Genomic DNA, 21,188 nt, shown 5'->3' with positions numbered 1-21,188 from the left:
ACTAGAAACTGAACAGAACTTCTGAAACATAGTTTATGCAACGGGTATTAATTAAATCCTCTCGCACAAACATTTCAAATTCCAAATCAAAGAGGCTTTTAAAAATTGTCCTGGCCCAGTTCTGGGCAAACTTCTATATTGATGAGCTTTCAGATCAACTAAAACCCTTGATGAAAACACAACCAAATGCTTCTCACCTACATGCAGCAAAACTAAAGACATGCAACCCATAAAACTTGCTTTTTCCTCCTTTCAGTATCTGTTTTTGTTCCTGACTTTTCTCATTTCTAGAAATGTCACCAAGACGTGCTGGCCTTGAAAATATTGTGACAGACCACTTCACGGGCTCTATGCCGCCAGCTTGCACTAACCATCAAACTGGCTTCAGTTCCAGGAATCAGACTACATTCACGTTTCTACCTCTGTGCATTCACCTCCACCTTAATCTCTCTATTTGCAAGAAAAACAAAACATCAGACCACACACCCCAGAGCACAGAGAACCAACCCGCAATTCCCACAAAGCAACCATCACGGAGAAGAAAGTCTATTCACAGTGCACCGAGGAGTAGGTACTTTATTAAAGATAAATACATAACCGAACAAACCGAATTACCACCACTTGCATTATGAGAACGCTCTGTTCTCAGCCTGAAGGTTCCAAAAATCAAGTCAACATTGGCATGTCCCATGACTGACAGCCACTTGCCAGGCATCTCTTCATTTCCACAGGGACCGGCTGGCACCCCTGATGGTAAGGAGGCCTTCAAGAACGTCCAAAAGTTCAACATTTCCAAGCCCATCTTTTTCTCCGACCCTGCCCTCCAAACTCTCCAAGTCCATTGCCTTCCAGCAGATACACATCCAGGCACCGCTAGAGATAGTTAAAGAATATGAAAATTCGGACGCGCTCTTTGAAAAGCTTTTGCAAAAGGTCATCCACAGCCCTCAACCGTGAATTTAGAAACCCCAATTTTTTTCTGAGTTTGAAGTTTTTAAGCCTTGCGGATGGTTGGAGTAGGAAAAAGGAAATTTACTAGGCAGTGCAAAGGAAATCTTGTTGTCCTCTATTGTGGCAGCGGGGGTGTTGCCCAATGCTAACTTATCTGCGTTGATAAAGGAAACCAAAGAAAAGAGTAACAAGCACAGAATTTGGTCAAATGAAAAGGAACCCTCTCCTTACCTTAATAGTGCTGGCCATAATGCAATCAAGTTTATTGATCGTTAATAAATGTTAATAATAATTATTGCTTCTCTCTGACCAGAAAGTAGTTTTGATGAGGTTGTTTAGAGCGGATGAGATTGTGCTAAGTCTGGGAAATGAAGTCAGTCAATGGCAGGAAGAGGTTTCTATTGGTCCTGGCTGCCCAGCCCGAAGAAACAGGATATTTGGGAGTGGAGAGATAAGAGACCCTGAAAACAATGTTGTTTTTCTTGATGATATGCAGCCAGGAGATTTTTTTTTTTCAATTAAAAAAAAAAAAGACATCAATTGCCTGGGCCTGGGATGACCACAGCAGGTGTGACCCAGTGTGCCGCCCTGTGACACGCCGCCCCGGGGCAGGATGCAGATGTGGCGGGACTCCGAGTGGCTTCACGTGGGCGGCGCGCTCCTCAAGGCCCCTGGGTGCGGACGGGACTCCTGGGCCTCTGTCTCCCCGGATGTGCCACACGCCTGGGTCGTGGGGCCTAAGGCCCCTACCCGCTCCGCTTTGCAGGTAGTGCTTATTTCATGTGAATAGGCGACGACGTTTAGTAATAGCCATTCACCTGCTGATTTTTAACAACCTCCACTGGTTCAGCATCTCAAGTGAATGTTCCAGGACAGTTTCATTTTCTCCTTCCAAACATAAGTAATTGCTATCGGCTCCACGATAAAATAGTTGAAAATGCAAAGACTCTAGAATGGAAGTAGCTAAGAGAAATAAAGAGGAAAATAAACCTGTCAAATCCTCATTTTCAAATATTTATTTAAAATCCAAGGCACTTAAATGACTACGAATGCTTTATAATGGCAGCGAGCTGGCCCCCTCTGACAAACGTCCAGGTTGCAGACAACAGACCCCAATAGAACTCTTGGCTACACAGAGATGCCACGTCCTCATTAAGTGTTTTAAAATCTGAGCTGTAAGTTCAGGGCCACACGTCTGTTTTCCACTCAGAGGAAATACAGCTAATTGTAGGCCTGAACATTCCTTAGAGGATTTCAGGCCTTTTAATTACTCATTTTCAGGAAATTACTTGTTCTCTGGAAGAAACAACATTTTGCTTTGAATCTAGCTACACTAAAGTTGGGCCAGTAAAGAGGTGTGGTCTCTATAGGGGACCCGCAGAACACAATAGACCAAACCCTGAGTCATCCAGCAGCTCCTGGTTTCAGAGGCAGTCAGTGAATTGATTTCACTGGGACTTAGGCCTGCCTACATCAGAGCTCTAGAAATGAGCCCAAGCTTCTATATCTTTCACTGATCCCAAGATTTCCCCTTATGATAGGTGAAGGAGAAGGAAACATGAGGAGAAGGAAGGGGAGAAGGGAAAGGAGAAGGAGAAAAGAAAGAGAGAGAGAGAGAAGTGGGCGGAGAGAGGAAAGAAAGAGAGAAAGAAAGAAAGAAAAGAGGAAAGGAAACGAACAAAGAGAAAGAAACAAACAGAGGGGGGAAAAGGAAAACGAAAGAAAGAGAAACTATAAGAAATCTCATGTAAAAATCAGAACCTGACAAATTCTCAGCATCTACATTTTGAGGGGATGTTCATTTCCGCTCTTTTCATCTCCAAACAATAAATGAGATGGCAGGCTGATTCAAATTGTGTTTCCCCTAAAATTTCAAAGTACTGAGTTGTTTTATCTGGGCAGCCTCCACTAGGATTCAGGAGTGCTGGGAAAAGCGTTCTTTCAGCTCCACTGAGATTCCTTATTTTTTACTCTCCTAAGAAGCATCAATTTCAAATGTGAACTGTAGTACCCTAATAAGCAGTGTTCTATTATGAATTTCTCAAAGAGCAGCCTTCAGTAGGGTGACCCCTTGCTAAAAAAATATAGCCATGGAAGAAAGTTCTGTGCGGTCCCATCTCACCACTGCCGCCTGGTTTCTGACACAGCCCTTGTCCTCTGCAGCAGGAAAGCATCAACAATTTTATGGAGATCTAATTCTTCGTTGAGGGTCTGCCCTGAACTCCTTGGTTCTTGTCTAATTCAAATCAGCGAACGGTAACATTTTTTTAACTCTTTATTTAGAAATGACATCAAACTTCAAATACCATATGATATCACTTATATGTGGAATATAAAATAAGACACACCAATAAAAATTTTTTTAAAAAGCTCATTTTAATTAAAAAAAAAAGAAAGCAATAAAACAAAATACGATACAAATGAACATATCTACGAAACAGAAACAGACTCACAGACATAGAGAACAGACTTGTGGTTGCCAAGGGGGAGGGGTGTGGGAGAGGGAAGGGTTGGGAGTTTGGGATTAGCAGATGCAAACTATTATATATAGGATAATAGTCCTACTGTATAGCACAGGGAACTATATTCAATATCCTGTGATAAACCATAATGGAAAAGAATATGAAAAATAATATATATATGTATAACAGAGTCACTGTGCTATACAGCAGAAATAAACACAACATTGTAAATCAACTATACTTCAATAAAATAAAAAAGAAAACAGAAAGAATGAAACTTATAGAAAAGTTACAAGATAATACAAAGAACTCCTAATATCCTTCACCAGTTCCTCCAACTTTGGTAATTTACATCATTTGCTTTGCCTTCTCTCTCTCTGTCTCTCTTACTTATGTCTAATGCATATATATGTATATACACCCATATTTTATTCTTTAATAAAATTCTGTTAGACTAATGTACTTGCTTGGAACTTACAAACAGAAAACTCTATGCTACTCGTTGATTTATTTCCTGAAGATTCTATCCATAAGTTTCATTGTGTCTAATTCTGAAAATGCATATAACACAAAGTGATGTAATAAAAATCCGGTTTTGAGATAATGAGTTGTAAACCCAGTTACAAAATTTAAAAGGCAAATCTTCCTCATTTCTAATGACAAATGCTGACTGATGTCTATCATCTTCTGAGAGAATTATTCCTGATGTCTAGAATGGCATAATAGCATCCCAGTTCAGTATCCTCTGACTATTTAATGCAAAGTTCTAAAAAAACAAACAAACTTCAATTGGCTATTGACAGCACAAGGCATATCTATTAATTAGAATATATTTAGTAATGCAGAAATCATTTCCCAAACATCATTCTGGGGGAAATCATCTATGCTCCCGTCACCCACACCCAAACCTCTGCCATCAAACGGCCTCAGCACTAGATCACTCAGCAGCCTAAGGACCGGGCTGCCCTTCCAACGAGACACCACGCCTCCTTGGGGGAAGCCACCCTCAGGTCACTATGCAGACCCATTTCGGGGCAACTGCAGGTAGCCTCCACCTGGGTCATCCTGCCATGAATCTGTCAAGACAGGGTCCTTTTCCACCCTCCTTGGAACTCAGTAAACACCATGCTGGAACAGTGTGGCACCCCCGGCATATGTGTGGATAAACTACACGTTTCCATTCTGTACTTATCCATCAGGGACCCGTGACCCATGAATTTACCAAAGCCCTTCAAAAGCCTGTTCATACCTTACTCCAAATGAAAAAGGAAAGAGTGTAAAATAGACTCTACCATTACCATAACTATAAAAGGAGCACTGTCATTTATTTCTCCTAAATCCACAGCTTCCCATTTTCTGGAGTCAACAAATGCTCATCCGTCTTCTCCTACTAACTTCTCTGTGTGGGATCTACAGAGGAAGGTCAAGGGTTGAGAACACTTTTGGGTGAAGGCAACATAGTTCTAAAAATCATATATGAGTGTAGCAAAGAGATACTGAGCCAGAATCTTAATTGGAGACACAACAGAAGATTCACTCATGATTGACTGATTGATCCCTGTATTCAACATCCATACAATGACATACTTATCATCACTGAAAATACTGCAGGAAAATGATGTAGTAGATGAATACTTAGTGGTATGGAAAATTATGGTACGATGTCCGGTAATTTAAAACTGAGGTCATAAAGGAGAATTATATCACAGACTCATTTTGTTAAAAATAAAAAGGCAAAACAGAAATATTAGTCAGCTACATACTACAATACTAATAGTAGAGAATCTTTTTTGTTTTTCCCCCTTTCCCCTTTGGTTCATCTATATTTTAAAAACAGTTACAATAACTTCAATAAAAATAAATAAATAGTAAAATAGAATAAAATTTACTCACCTATTCTACAAAATATGTAGAACATATTGTTTCATATGTTCAGCAAGCCAATATTATGAAAAAAAAAGTGGGGAAGAGGGAAGGAGAGTTCTAGATTCAATGGAACTTAAGAAACCCAAAGCCCAAATGCAAATGATGGTCTACAATTAGATACTGATATGAACAAATTAGAAGTCAAAGGCTTTTCCAGGGATGCTAGAGAAATCTGAATATATAATGATTGTTACATCATATTATAGATTTATTGTTAACTATTTATAGCTTTAAGAATACTTTGTAGGAAAACGTCCTTACTACTTAGAGCTGCGTTCCAAAGTATTGAAGATGAAAAGGTAATAATTTCTGTAATTTATTTGAAAGAATTCATGAAAAATAACAATGCAAATATGACAAAATTGTACAATTGTCAAATCTCAATCATAACTTACATGAGTGTTCATTGTATCATTTGCACTCCTTTGAGTTCTAAATTTTTTATAACATAGTGTTAAATAAAAGTTTCTCATAGATGTCTTTCTTTAAAAAACTTACAATAAACATGTTACATTGTAATGAAAAAGTTATATAAGCAACATGCAATGTTCTATTTTTTTTCTAAATACCTGTATAACATGCAGCACACGATACCTATTTGTCAAACTCTATATGTGTGTGTACCAAAATGCATATTCTTTTATAAACATCTACAAGAGTAGCTCTTTTTGATTAATTTCACTAAGGAAATCCTGCAGACACTCATGTGCTCTGTAACGGTCACCTCCCCAGCATTATTCCCTCCAGTCAATGAGTGCCTTTTCCATGCCCACTCAGAGCTCTGGTGGGCACAAGGAAACAAGGATGACAGGGCTCTGTCCAGTCCCTGGGTGTCTCAGCATTCATGAAGTCTCTGTTCGGCAACTCAAATTCCGCACACATAAAACTGCAGGGCATGGGACCAATCCATGAACCGCAGACTCTTTATGGGCAAAACAATAGGATAAAAGTGCTGTATATTTATTGTCCCTAAGATGATACATGAATCTTAAAATGTGTAATGTTTGGATTATTCAAGAGAGCCCGGCAAGAAGGATGTCCAAAGGATTTTTGGCAGGGGCACGCCTGAGATTGTAGATAAGGATTAAGCATCTGGAGCTGTCCCCACAACGGAAAACTCCATCACCCAGTGGAACTTTTCCATCTCTATCAATTGGAGGATTTGCCTGAGAACACAGGGAGCATAAGGCACTCTTAGCCCCCAAGGTCACCCATCTTATACTGGTTAAGGACCATTTTTCTATTCAAAGCGGACTTCATGAGGACTGTTTCACTCCATTGGGTAAGACTCTGTGTGTGTGTGGCATACCCTCCAGCCGCTCATGAAGAAATAATCCAATTACAATTTAAATAACTACTGTTTCAACACTTTCTCTAAGTGGTTAATATATTCTTCAGCGTCTTGGTGCATTTGAACTAGTCTAAAACAAGGAAATTGTTATCACACACTAAATCCTCGACTTCTCAACACCAAGTTGCTTAATTTGGAAGCATGTGTCAAGTTCAGTTCTATAGGCTCAGATGGAGCAATGATTTCAGTGCACACGATTTCATAAGCATCACCTATATCCTCACATTTTGCCAACTTTGCCTCTTACCCAATGGCTCTAAAAATGCGGGAGTATTAAAACCCATAACAGGAACCCAAAGTATGTCAACTTAATACTCGTGGCTAAAAAAAAAAATTTTTAATTAAAAAGCAAAGACGAAAGAAACAAGAGTACTTATTTTGACACACTAATTTAGTATAAAGGAAGATTTAAATTTCCTTTTTCAAAGATCATGTTTCTATATATAATTTGTGAACCATTAAGTACATTTCAAGGTCTTCATCCATCTAACTGGGGCATAAATTAGTATAAATGTTATAGTCATCAGATTGCCACTGGTTCACTACAGGACAGTCTAGCACCCATGTCACATAACTGGAAGGCCCACAAAGGCACATGGCCCTCTGCCTAATGGCTGTCCTGTTCCTCTGCCCGCTACTCAGATCTAGGGTTCTGTGTCCCAATGACTATCCTCAGCTATCACCCCTGGCCACCCCGAGAAGTTATCTGGAGCTACTGACATTAAGTTAGATTTTGATCACTAGTTAGATTTTTAAATGTTTTTTTTTTTTTAAGTGTGTCAGTCTCACTTATAAGTTACTGGGCATCAGCATTTATTTTTGTCTTGATCTGTAAGATTTTGTAAATTATTTCTTAAAGAAATTATATACTATTTCTCAAAGAAACAGCATTCAAATCGCACCATAATGTCACACAATTAATGGAAATTTACAGAGAAGCCTGCATTCCATAATTGCTCAGTCTGTTTATAAAGGCGTTTTAGTTTCAGATTGAGATGGCCTTTCTTTCCACATCACTTAATTTGTTTATGTTTTTGCTGATATATTTCTATCGCAATTGGAATCAGAAAGGAAGCCAAGAAACAAAGTGCTGTGCCGTAAATAACGCATTTAGATCTGCATGAGTGTAATCAGGCAACCTGCAGACTTAACTTAGTCCTAGGCCAACACCTTGAAGGCAGGTATGTGAAACAGGGTCTGTCTCACTGTGGCAGCCCCGCTAGGCTGTATTCTCCCTGCACTGTACCCTCTCTGCACTGTGCTCCTTCTCTGCATCGCATCCCCTCTACATGCACCCTCTCTATATTGTATCCTCTCCCTCTGCAAAGTGAGGTACAGAACTGTTCCCTCTTGGAGGTACAGAGTACAGGCCAGTTTTTTTCCAGTTCACCCTCATGGAAAGAAAATTTGTTTACTTCTATTTAAATACACTGAATGTACTCAAAACTATGATGCAGGTTAATTCATAGGTTGCATCTGATCCCAACACAAATCTCAGCACATAATTTGGGGAAAGTTGCAGTCTCCAGGGACAAGTGGAAATGTTCTTTCTGGATGTATTGTCAATGACAGGCCAGAAGAGAAGCGGCGGTTTGCCTAGAGGATACTATTTTACCCTTTATTACAGCTACAAAAATAATCCTGCCTCAAGACCAAAAAACTAAAGTGCTTTGTTTATTTGCTAGCTGGAAACCAGAAGTAAGCTTTGCAGGGAATTTCTTTTTGAACTGCTTGATTGTTGTCACTAGAGGGCGCTAAATGTCCCTCTAAAAGGTCCTTAGAGGGGAGAGGAGTATGCATAATTCTTGCCTCTACGTTTCTTGAATTGATATTATCCTACAAAGTTGTCTCATTTATCCACTAAAATCAAAGTCCAACATTCAAAATGTAGAACATTTTTGAAAATTAAAAATTTTTCATTATTATGGAACATAAGGAAATATAAAGTATATGCATCTGCACATAAGACGGAATTCCCCAACCCCCGCCCTTTCACTCCGAGGGCACGGGTTCAACTCCCCGTCGGGGAGCTAAGATCCCACAAGTCCCACTGACGCGGCCAAAAAAAAAAAAAAAAAAAAGATCTGCACATAGGACTAATGGCATCATTCTGGGTGAGATTTGACTATGGAAATTGTATAATTGTTCTACATCACTATAAATAATTTCAAACCCTGAAAAATATTCTATTTCACAGTAATTCTAAAGGGCTGAATATATTCCCAGTGCAAGTTTCATCAAGTAAATGGTAAGTTTTGAGTGCATTTATTTTCTGGTTTCAGGGTTAAGCACTTTGCCTGAACTCAGATATTAGTATACCCTTTCCAGACATGAGAACTATAGGAGGGGTACGGATTATACTGTAACATGTGAGAGAGACTTTGTGGTCCCTTCCTTTATTTAAAAAAAGAAACCGTAGTCTCTTGGGATATGCTTATGATACAACACTTATCAAAATGATATACAATATGAAGGTATATATAAATAGAGTTGAAATAAAATAAGCTTTAAAACTAAATACGAGAGTTTTCTTGAAAATAACCCTATTATGCAATTACACTGACTTTCAGGTCATTAAAAACACACTTAAAGCAAAATGCAGTGTCTTGGAAATATCTGCAAAACCAAAAAAGTTAACTGATTTTGCAACTTTCCTCTTTTTGTCTTCACTTGTACTTAAACATATCTGTAGAATTTCCTTTTTCTTCTTCCACTTTGGCTCCTATATACCAAGGAAGAATGAGGGCAGTAGATGAGGGTTGTTTGTGCTCCTGGCTGCCCAGAGGGGGGCTGCGTGGGGATGGCTCCCACAGACATCTGAAGAGGCCCCTGTAACTGCAGTTGACCATGGATTTTCCTCTCGGTCTGCCAGTGGAGCAGAGGTTCATATGCAGTGTGTTCTACGGAAGGATAATTAAGGCAGTATTTCATCTGTCCGTCTGTGATTTTTTTTTTTTTTTTTTTTTTTGCGGTACGCGGGCCTCTCACTGTTGTGGCCTCTCCCGTTGCGGAGCACAGGCTCCGGACGCGCAGGCTCAGCGGCCATGGCTCACGGACCCAGCCGCCCCGCGGCACGTGGGATCTTCCCGGACCGGGGCACGAACCCGCGTCTCCTGCATCGGCAGGCGGACTCTCAACCACTGCACCACCAGGGAAGCCCTCCGTCTGTGATTTTTAAAGGGAACAACAACTTTGACTTGGGCACATAAATGGCGCAGAGCAGCGGGACGAGGCGTTGAAAACTGTAAGAGCAGGGGACCCCTCATCCAGCTTCACACTGACCCAGCTCCAGATACCGGGCATCAGCAGCTGAGGAGAGCACAGCCAGCTCCCACAATCCTAACTGCCAACGATAAGCTGTCTCAGGTGGGAACTGAGGATGTGAGTGCAGGGCTACCGCCTACGTCCGCAGGTGAAATAGACCTGCACACGCTGGCGGGGGAGCCTGGGGACATCCCTCAGGGAGCACGAGCCCAGGGTAGCACCCCGATCCCAAGGGCCTAGGCTTAGGGCAGAGGGGCCTCAGCCTGGCCTCAGCCTCAGTCTCCTTAGTGACTTAAGGAGTCATCTAATTCACCTGTCCCAATTTTCCATGTGCACATCAATGAGCAACTCTACAGGCTTGTTCCAAGGAGGAACTGGCACACACTGAGCATGCTCCTCTGTGCCCCCCTCCGGCACCCCACAGGCTGAGATGAGAGCAGCAGCCCCCAGGGGGCCCCAGGGCTCTGTCACAGTGCTGGCGCTAAGCAAGCCTTTGCTGAATGAATGAATGAACGAATGAACGAATGAGTGAATGAAGATGTCTACAGAGCCAGGAGCCCTGGGAAGGGCAGCATGGGCTGTGCCAACGGGCAGCCCAGGAGGGACCAAAAGTCAAACTTGGTCAAGGGACCCTGGGTAACAACTTTGGAGGTGCCTTTCCTGAGCCACTCCCCCAGATCAAGGTGCTGGGGAGCGAAGAAGGCGAAGGGTCTCTAAGAGATCTTCCAACTCTATAAATTATGGGATTTCCATCTCAGTAACTGACCTAAATACCCGGCAGTGAGTAGATATTCAATCATAAATAAATACATACCGAATGAATGAGCAAGCAAAAAGAGACTGGAAGAGCGAGTGAGTACGCGCCCTCTGTTTGGCCTGCACCACGCTGTATTCACAGCAGAGCTACCAGAGCTGCAGAATGAAATAACGGCTCCCGTTTGTACTCCACAGCCCTTGCCATTTTCCAAAGGAACTCTGACGAAAATTATTTCCAGCTAAACTATTTCAGCAACCGGGCCGGCTTCACACGCACTGAATGACAGATTCATTGCATTTCTAGGCACTTGCTGTATCACCCATGACAATCACGTTTCCCCAGACAGTTCAGTAAGATGTCCTGTCACACAATCCCATCTAACAAGGTGACACTGACATTGCTCCCATCCAAGCTGGTGGGCTTGTGACTACAGCCTAAGGTCAGCTGTGTGACTGCCAAGGCTATCTGTAAAGATGATACAGCTTCCACCTGGTTTTCCGGGGAACAGCCACTCCCACACCTCAACCACCATACTGAGAGGAAGTCCAAGGCACACGGAGAGGCCATTTGTAGGTCATCAGTCAGGCCAGCAGCCAACACCAACCTCCAGCAGTGTGAGGCAACCTTCAAGGTGACTCCAGCTCCACTGCCACTTGACAGCAACCACCCGAGAGACCCTGAGCGAAAACCGCCTCTCCCTCAGCCCACTCAACCCCTGGAACCACAAGGAGTAATCAAATGATCACTGTGATTTGAAGCCACCGAGTTTTGGAGTGTTTTGTTAGCAGCCATAAGGAATGAGGATGCCATCAGAAGATCCTTTATCTTTTGCAGCATTGTTACAGCAGAAAATATTTTTGCTACGTGATTATTCATCCATTCATCAAACCTTTACTGGCACCCATTATACGCTCGGCATCGTGTCAGCCACTGAAGACGCAGGAAAGAAGAGAAACAGTCCTCAAAAAAAAAGAACAAAAAACCCTATATGTTAGTTGGAGGGAAAAAGATTCGGAAATCACAAGAGCATCTTAACCCAAGAGAACGGACAAACACTGTGAACATAACAGCTCTTCCCTCTGCTCTCCTACTCTCGTCCTCTCTCTGCTCATTCAATGTAAACGTGCCTCAGGGTCACGACCCCATGGAGATGGAACCCCTGCTGTTCCGCCCCTGGCCTTCACCCTGGCTCCACACCCAATGCCGGCAGCTCCCCAGGCTTCATACTGCTGGTGCCCCATTCCCATTTGTTAGAAACATCTCTGCCCATCAACCCCAGATGACTCTCCCAAGGAGACATGGGAAAACTTTAATTTCCCCCTCTGTGACTTCACAGAAAAGGGGGTGGGAAATGAGAAGCAGAGGGAGAGGATTCATTACCTCGAGTTACTAAGAAGAAAAGCCCTAGTGTTTAGGAGGTGTTGTTATTATTTTCCCTGAAACATTAGCTCCTAGAAATCAGGGGCTCTGTCCCCATGGCCGTCTCGAAGCCTTCCAGGACGCCTTGCGGGCTGCCGTCGGTCAATTTTTGACTATAATGAGAGCCATCTGGAAGACGGCAACGGTGGGTCTGCACAAGCACTGGACGAGAGCTTTACTATGAGCAAAGGGACACACAGTAGGTCTGTTTCCAAGAACCACAGTGCCGTGGGCTCATCCCCCAAAAGACGACGAGGAAAAGCACAGTCCTGAGTGGAATTCTCCCCGAACATCTGAGGTTTAATTAAAGAAGGTCCGTTATCTTGCTTTTAACCCCTCACGTTGAATTCTTGTAGATGCAGCATCACTGTTCCTCTCCTCAGGCAGCTGAAGCATCCAAGCCTCACCTCCCAGACTAAGCTAGGATTTGAGATATTTGATTCCATATTACTTAAAGCTGTCTCAAGCTTTTCATCAGGAATGGAAACCATTAATGCGTCTCACACGCCTCTCTCTGTTTTATGGAATTCTTGCACTGGGGAGCTCTTTTTCTTTTATTATTTTCTTTAACAGCCAGAAAACTGGGAAGTTCACAAAGAAATTGTTCGACTGCCTTAAATGAACCTTAACCTAAGAGGTTTGGCCTAATCTGTAAATTGGAGTTAAAAGTATTTCAGGACCTTTGGAGTGGGAAGCTCTTTGTCTTTAAAAGAGCCCGGAGACCCCTAACAATGGGGCTACACATACCTTGGGCTTCTTTGTTAGTTACTGCAAACCAAAACCAGATGTGAAGTATCAGTGGCTACCTTGTACTGACCCAGGGAAGTTGAGGCTAATCCAGATCCCTCTTAATAACTCAAAACTGCCACCCTTTAACTAGTTAATTGTTTTCTCACTTATAAATGCAAAAAAGAATGGACAGTACACATTAAAATCCATGCCCCTCTGAACACATACAGATTTTCTCTGATAAGAGCCAGAAATGAAAGCTCTCTCCACCAAAGTGTGCTGCTGTCATCTGACTAGGTTTTAGGTTAGGTGATCACCGCCTTTAACAACAAGATCTGAAAGGAGAGAATTTATACTGAAAAGGAGATATTTGTCTTGTTACCTTTTCCCAAGACTCAGGAGGTGCAGAGTTCCTTGAATTAGCCAGAGTGCTTGTAAATGTAAGAGAATCGGTTTAAGGCAAAAAATCTAGCAACCTAAAATGTTTCTCTAACATGGAAATCATTTGAATTTCCAATCATTTTCCCGAATTTTAAAAGTAATCGATATAAGTGAAAGGGAAAAATCAATAGAAACAGGAATGATTCAGAACCTCCCCAATGGAGAAATCAATCATTCTGCACTAAATTTGAACATTCTATCAATATTGTCTATTTACTAAATCCAAGAGGAACTATTTTAACATAAAATTAAATATAAAATTGTTTTAGACATTGAATATTGCTTTTTACCTTAAAGCAGGCACAGAGTAGAATGATTATAGATACAAGGCTAGATATTGATTGATTTTTAATGCCTGTAACTATGGCAGTTACACTGTCATGCTACATAAGACTTCTAGTCCTACACTGAAATTAGACTGGTGCATATGTATAAATAAGAGAAAGACTAAAACAGAGTCATAATCACATTTCATCGACATAAGACTGTGGATGAGAAGATGTAAAACACGCCATGATTTAATGTATCACTCAGAAAGAAAAAAAAAATTTCAGCCAAACAAAATTAGCCATTAACACTTTCTTATCCATCAATTGCAGACACATCCCAACTTTTGGAAACCAATATGTGCCTTAGCATAGAGGTAATGTGGTACACTTACAGAAGAACAGGGCACTAAAATGTTATTTAGAGCAGACTGCCGGGTTTCTCAACCTGTGATCTACGGACATTTGGGGGCTGGAAAACTTTTTGCTGTGGGAGCTGTCCTGTGCACTGCAGGATGTTTGTTTGTTAGCATCCCTGGCCTCTGCCCACTATTCCAAGATTATTCCAAGAAATGTGTCAAAATGAAGGAAATACCTTGTCATCTACAGATACCAGGAGCATCTTCCATACCCTCGGTTATGATAACCCAAACTGTCTTCAGACATTGCCAAATGTCCCTGAGGGTAGAGGCAGAATCACCCCAGCTGGGAAACATCGGAACAGAGCAATTCAATTTGGTCAGCTTTACAATATAATTTACTTTATGTATAAATGACAGACTGGAAAGCCAACTGGAAAGTGTACTGTTAGATGAGATGGACTGACCTAAAAAACATAACATAAACAAATAATTGGTGCATGGATAAGAGTGCCTGTTGGCCATCCCAACCAATGGGATGTAAAAGAGCTCTGAAAAGTGCTCAACATCACCAATCACTAGGGAAATGCAAATCAAAACCATGATGAGATGTCACCTCACACCTGTTAGAATTGCTGTTATCTAAAACAAAAACAAGAAAAGGAAATGGCAAGTGTTGGTAAGGATGTGGAGAAAAAGGAACCATTGTGCACTGTGGGTGGGAATGTAAATCGGTACAGCCACTATGAAAAGCAGTATGGAGGTTCCTCAAAAAATTAAAAATATAAGTACCATAAGATCCAGCAATTCCACTTCTGGATATTTATCCCAAGGAAACAAAATCACTATCTCAAAAAAGGTATCTGCATACTCCTGTTCACTGCAGCATTATTAACAATAGTCAAGACATGGAAACAATCTAAGTGCCCATCAACAGATGAATGGATAAAGAAAATGTGGTTTATATATAAAATGGAATATTGGTCATAAAAAAAAAATAAAATTCTGCCATTCTCAACAGCATGGATGGACCTTGAGGGCATTATGCTAAGTAAAGTAAGTGACACAGAGAAAGACAAATACTGCATGATCTCACTTATATGTGGAATAACAGTAATAATAATAATAATGAACTCATGGATACAGAGAACAGATTGTTGGTCGCCAGAAGTGGCAGGAGAGGGGTGGGCAAAATGGGTGAAGGTGATCAAAAGGCACAGAGACCCAATTATAAGATATTTATCTTACAGCCCCAGGAATGTAATGTACAGCATGATGACTATAGATAACTGTACTATGTTGTATATTGGAAAGTTGCTAAGAGAATAAATCTTAAAAGTTCTCATCCCAAGATAAAACAGTGTGTAACTGTGTGGTAATGGATGTTAACTAGACTTACTGTGATAATCATTTCATAATACATACATATATCAAATCATCATGTTGTACATCTAAAACTAATACAATCTTATATGTCAATTATATGTCAATACAATTTTTTAAATTAGAAAAATTAAGTAACATGTATGCGGCAAGTCACTATCACAAGATTTCACTATTTATATAGACTATCCAATAACTATGAAAAGAATTAAAGAAAATCAAAATAAGGAAGAAATTAAAGAAAATCAAAATACAGCATTTTGGGCCTATCCATATTGAATATTTTCAAAAATGAAAAAATTTTGATTTTTGCAACATTGGCAAGAATGTGGAGGAAAGAGCACTTTCATTCACATTTATTAGGGATATAGATTAATACCTTATCAGAAAGTTAATTTATCTTTTGACTTAGCGATTTCTATCCTAGAAATCCACCTTTCAGAAATATTCACAATAGACAAAGACAGGTGCAAGAGTGTTCACCTGTTTAGTAATCGTAAAAAAATGAGAAAAAATTGAATGCTATCAATCAGAGACTAAATAGTAGACCACACAGTATTAAGAAGAATGAGATCTAAATTCACTGTATAGAAAATGCTCAAGGCATAATAAGTTTTAAAAATTACCAGATTTGTGTTACTAAATGCAGAGAAAACATCCTGAGGCATAAACCTCAGTTTAGAGGTTGGGAATCACGGGATAATTGCCTCTTTTTAAGTCAAACATTTGTGGAAAGTTGAGCTATAACAAATATGTGTTGCTTCTGTAATCAGAAAAAAATTTAATTCATATTCTGATAAATATTAAAATGTCACAGAATTTAAATATATTAATAAAAACATATAATAGGCTACAGAATAGACTTTACAAAACACATAACATAAATACACAGTAATATAGATACAAAGAGGTAGAGGTTTAGGGCTTCCCTGGTGGCGCAGTGGTTGAGAGTCCGCCTGCCAATGCAGGGGACGCGGGTTTGTGCCCCGGTCCGGGAAGATCCCACATGCTGTGGAGCGGCTGGGCCCGTGAGCCATGGCCACTGAGCCGCGCATCCGGAGCCTGTGCTCCGCAACAGGAGAGGCCACAACAGTGAGAGGCCCACGTACCAAAAAAAAAAAAAAAGAGGTAGAGGTTTAATCTCTTATCCCAGAAATATTTGAGCATCTATTTTATTAAATTAACGTTAGTAAAATAATCAGTGAGACTCATTAATAAAAGCTCCTGGGAAAAATAAAATTTTAGTTGAGTCGCACAGGATTAGAATGTGTTCAGACTGTAGGGGGGAAAGTGTCAAAGTATTTTAGGAATAAGAAATTTAAAAACTCAGGTAAAGGAGTTAGTTCAACATGAAAGGAACAAAGAAGCTGCAGGTAAGATTATTCCAAGAAATGTGTCAAAATGAGGGAAATATCTTGTCATCTACAGACAGATATTTATTATTGATTCATTTCGGCAATGAGGATTCACAAGACTAATTTAAAGGGCACACATAAAATTCTTCAGATTAGAACACATTTTAGGACATGGCATGAAGAAATGGCTGTAGAAATTACTTATATCCTAACTGGAACTAGGTTTGGTTCTGCAAATTAAAAACGAAGAGTAAATATGAAATGGATTAGACAATAATGTTACTGTTTCTGTGGTTAATCTCTCACAGGAAACAAACAAGGATATTAATCTTAAGAAGTTAGAAAAACCCAAAGAAAAAATTTAAAAAATATGAACCAAAATTTTTCTTAATTTTTTTTTTCTTTTCTGGCCGCATGGCATGGGGGATCTTAGTTCCCTGACCAGTGATAGAACCTGCGCCCCCTGCATTGGCAGTGCAGAGTCTTAACCAGTGGGCTGCCAGGGAAGTCCAAGAACAAAATTTATAAAATAGATAATGAGCATACAGTGGAAAAAGACTAACAAAGCCCAGTCTGGTTCTTTGATTAGTTATTTATAAATCCTTGATGAGTACAAATACGGAGAAAACAGGGAAGGTTGAAATAACCAAAGTCAACAATGAAAAAGGGGGACTTCCCTGTCAGCCCAGTGGTTAAAACTCCATGCTTCCTCTGCAGGGGGCATGGGTTCGATCCCTGGTGGGGAACTAAGACCCTGCATGCTGCAAGGCATGGGGGGAGGGGGAGCTAATAAAAAAGGGGCCATTATTACAGATCCTACAAACATTAGGAGAATTATAAGAGCACATTATAAATAATTTCTTATCAATACATGTGAAAATTTAGCTGAAATTGATAAATTCTTGAAAAATATAATTTACCAAAACTCCCAAAGAAAAATCAAAAAATTTGAACTACTCTAACTAGTAAAGAATCATCTAAAACCTTCAGAAAAATGAAGAAGGAACATTCCAAGCCCAGACTGATTTCTCAGCAAATTCCAACATACACTTAAACAGGAATTAATGTCAGTCTTACACAAACTTGTCCAGATAATAGAAAAAGAGGAAAGTTTGATATCAAAATGTGACTAGGACATTATGAGAAAGGAAAATTATAGACTAATCTCACACATAAATGCAGATGCAAAAAACTTGAAAAAATTCCCAGAAAACCAAATCAACAGTATATAAAACAGAATCATATGTACTATGATGAACTTGGGTTTATTCTAAGACTGCAAGGTTACTTCAATCAATATAAATTATTCAATTTGCATTGTAAAGAAGAAAAGTCATATGATGATCTCAAATAAAAGAGGATAAAATTCAATATCAATTCATGATAAAAATTCTTAGTAAATTAGAGATGAAAGGGAACTTTAACAATATCGTAAAGGGCATTTACCAAACTCTACAATAAACCACATACTTTAATGGTGAAATACTGAAATCTAATTTTTTAAAGTTGGGAAAAAGACAAAGAGGCTCACTATCACCACATGTGTCACAAATTGTATTGGTGGTCCTAGACGGTATGTAAGGCAAGAAAATGAACTAAAATGCCAAGGGATTGGGGAAAAATAGATAAAACTTTAACTATCTGCAGATGATATAGTTTTCTGCATAGGACTTCCAAGAGAATTTAGAAACAAATCATCAGAATGTCTAAGTTTGGGAACTTTGCTGGTTAGGTCAGTATAGGTAATTCAATTTTATTTCTATATATCAGCATCAGTAGAAAATAAATTTTAAATGATAGTCTTTGTATTAGCATCAAAAAAAACTTAATATATGGGAATAATATACGATATGCAGGACGTTTACACAGAAAACTACAGAGTATTATTGAAGAAGATCTAAATAAATGGATAGCTATACCATATTCATGGATTGAAAGACAATACTGTAAAGATGTCAATTCTCTTCAAACTAATCAACAGATTCAATGTAGACGCAATCAAAATTGCAACAAGATTTTTGTAGAACTTGACAAATTGATTCTAAAATTTGTATGAAAATACAAAGGCCAAAAATAGACCAGATATTCTTAAAGAAGAGTGATTCTTAATGACAACTTGCTCTAGAGTAGTATTCATGCAGGTAAAAACAAACAATGGAAAAGAAAAGAAACAGATTTTCTTTCAGAAACAGATTCACACATATATGGACACACTTAATTTTTGACAAAGGTATCATGCAGAGCAGTCAAGAAAGAAAGAAATTCTTAGAAAACAGTGCTGATGAAATGGGATATCCATACGGGAAAAAGAAACTTGACAACTAACACCGTCACAAAAATCAATTCCAGGTGAACTGTAGATATAAATGTGAGAGGAAAACAAAGTTTCTGGAACATAATATAGAAGAATATATTCATGACTTTGGGATGGAGAAAATTTTGTAAAACAGCACAAAAACACTAACTATAAAATTAGACTGGTACACTGAACTACATTAAAATAAAGAAATACATTAAGAACTTCTTTTCACCAAGAGACACTATTAAAAGAATAAAAAGGCAAGCCATGGAGTATAAGATAATACTTTTAATACATCTAACTTACTATTCATATCCAGAATATGTAAAATACACTTATAAATCAATAAGACACACAACCCAATGGAGAAGCAGGGAAGAAAGTTGAACAGGCACTCATAAAAGAGGCTATCAAATGCCCATTAAATATAGGAAAAACCCTTCCACCTGGTTAGTAATCCAGGAAATGCAAATTAAAACCACAATGAGATAACACAACATATACATCAGAATGTCTAAAACGAAGAGGAATGACAACATTTTTGGCAAAGATGTAGCAATAAGAACTTTTGCACACAGCTGGAGTTTGGAAAATATCTTTATTTATGAGTCAGTGTTCTTATAGGAAACAGATACAGAGAGTTTAATGAAAGAACTTATAAAGATAAGGGCAGAACTGAGTAAAAACTAGAGGGTGATGAAGTCCCAAAGGCCAGCAAGAACAGGAAGGTATTACGATCCTCAGGCTCAAAACAGCAAGGGAGAAGGTGGTTATTAGCACCTAGAAACAGATGCAGCTGTAGCTTTAACTACAGGCGAGGACAAACCATAGGAGCTGTGGCTTTCCCTAGAGAGAAAAAGCCACTGCCAACCTGTGGCCAAAGAGAGAAAGTTGGGGAAATAAATATGTAAACTCTCTCTCCTCCTCTCTGATTTCCTCCTGGTGTTTCTCATGAGCTGAACTCAGCGCAAGACAGAGGACCACGGAGCACATCGGATGTAGTCCACAGGTGTCAAACTCCCAGGTAAGAAGCAGGGCAGAGAAGGCTAGAGAGCAGACTGGAGAAGTAAACGGAGAAAATCCAGTACATCTACATCATTAAAGACTTTGCAATTCCACTACTTAATACATACACAATGAAACGTATTAATACACACACAATGAAACTACTTAATACATACACAATGAAACGTATGCATATGTGCACGTTCTCAATGTGCACGAACCTTCTCTGGGAATGTTCTCAGCAGTATTAACTGTCATAGCCTGATGCTGGGAACAGCTCAAATACCCTTCAGTGGTAGAATGAATCAATAAAGTGTGGCCTATTGTGGCACACTGCACCCTCTACAGCAGTGAAAATGAAGAAACCACACACAGCAATACAGATAAATGCCACAAATGTAATGGTGAGTGAAAGCCCAACACAAAGGAATACAAGGTACAATTACCTTTATATAAAGATTGAAAAGGAGGCAAAGCTACATTCTAGTGACTAGGTATGCATAGTTAGATGAGAAAACTACAAAGAACAGCAAAGAAGCAATGATCTAAAACTTAAGATAATATCTACCTTTAGAGGAAGGGAAGGAGGAGTAAGGATCAGGGAGGGGCACGAGTGGGGCTGTTCCTGGAATTGTAATTAACCATGGTGCACATTTATCTTTCAGGTACTTTTCTCTCTGTGTTACACTTCAAAATTTTTTTAATTAATAAAAAGGTTATGTAACCATGAAATATTAGATGCTAGGAATCCATTCTCTTGTTTGCTCAGTTAAACACTATAACTGGCTATGTTAGAAGCCAGTTAAGCTTAAAGTATACATAATGGCCCATCTCTGGGAATCCTGCCTCCCAGATAATGAGCATTAAGCTACAATACCTTTGTTTAGCTCACAGGAAACATCCTGACCAGGCCCACCTGTGAATGGCTGCAGGAAGGAAAAAAGTAACACATCCCCTCAGGAGTCTGTTCAGCAACCAGGACTTTACCCCCTCCCCTGTTAGTATGAAAGAAGCCTTAATTCTAACTCGGGAAAGATGGTTCTTTGGGACACTAGTCCACCATCTTCTCAGTCTGCTGGCTTCCTGAATAAAGTCGCTACTCCTTGCCCCAAAAACTCGTTTCTTGATTTATTGGCCTGTTGTGTGGTGAGCAGTACAAGCTTGGACTTGGTAATGGCTACATGGGTTAGATGTAAATTAGGACAGAGACCCTGATCTGGG

At 39.7% G+C, this 21,188-nt stretch overlaps 1 protein-coding gene across 4 annotated transcripts in view; it reads right to left on the bottom strand.

The window, feature by feature from the left end:
* Positions 1–21,188, bottom strand: part of ERG (ETS transcription factor ERG) — a 276,764-nt gene that overhangs the window by 106,487 nt on the left and 149,089 nt on the right. Inside the window, exon 1 of one of the 4 annotated variants that reach the window (XM_060010301.1) lies at positions 1,183–1,305. The exons of the other annotated variants lie outside the window; for them this stretch is intronic. Coding sequence (XP_059866284.1) covers positions 1,183–1,200 — 18 coding nt within the window. The 5' untranslated portion in view covers positions 1,201–1,305. Of the gene's footprint in view, positions 1–1,182; positions 1,306–21,188 lie in introns of those variants that run through there. 4 annotated transcript variants of the gene reach the window in all.

The sequence above is a fragment of the Delphinus delphis genome, chromosome 4 (genome assembly GCF_949987515.2).
Source record: "Delphinus delphis chromosome 4, mDelDel1.2, whole genome shotgun sequence".
Taxonomy (NCBI): Eukaryota; Metazoa; Chordata; class Mammalia; order Artiodactyla; family Delphinidae; genus Delphinus; species Delphinus delphis.
This window is presented reverse-complemented; position numbering and strand designations above follow the sequence as displayed.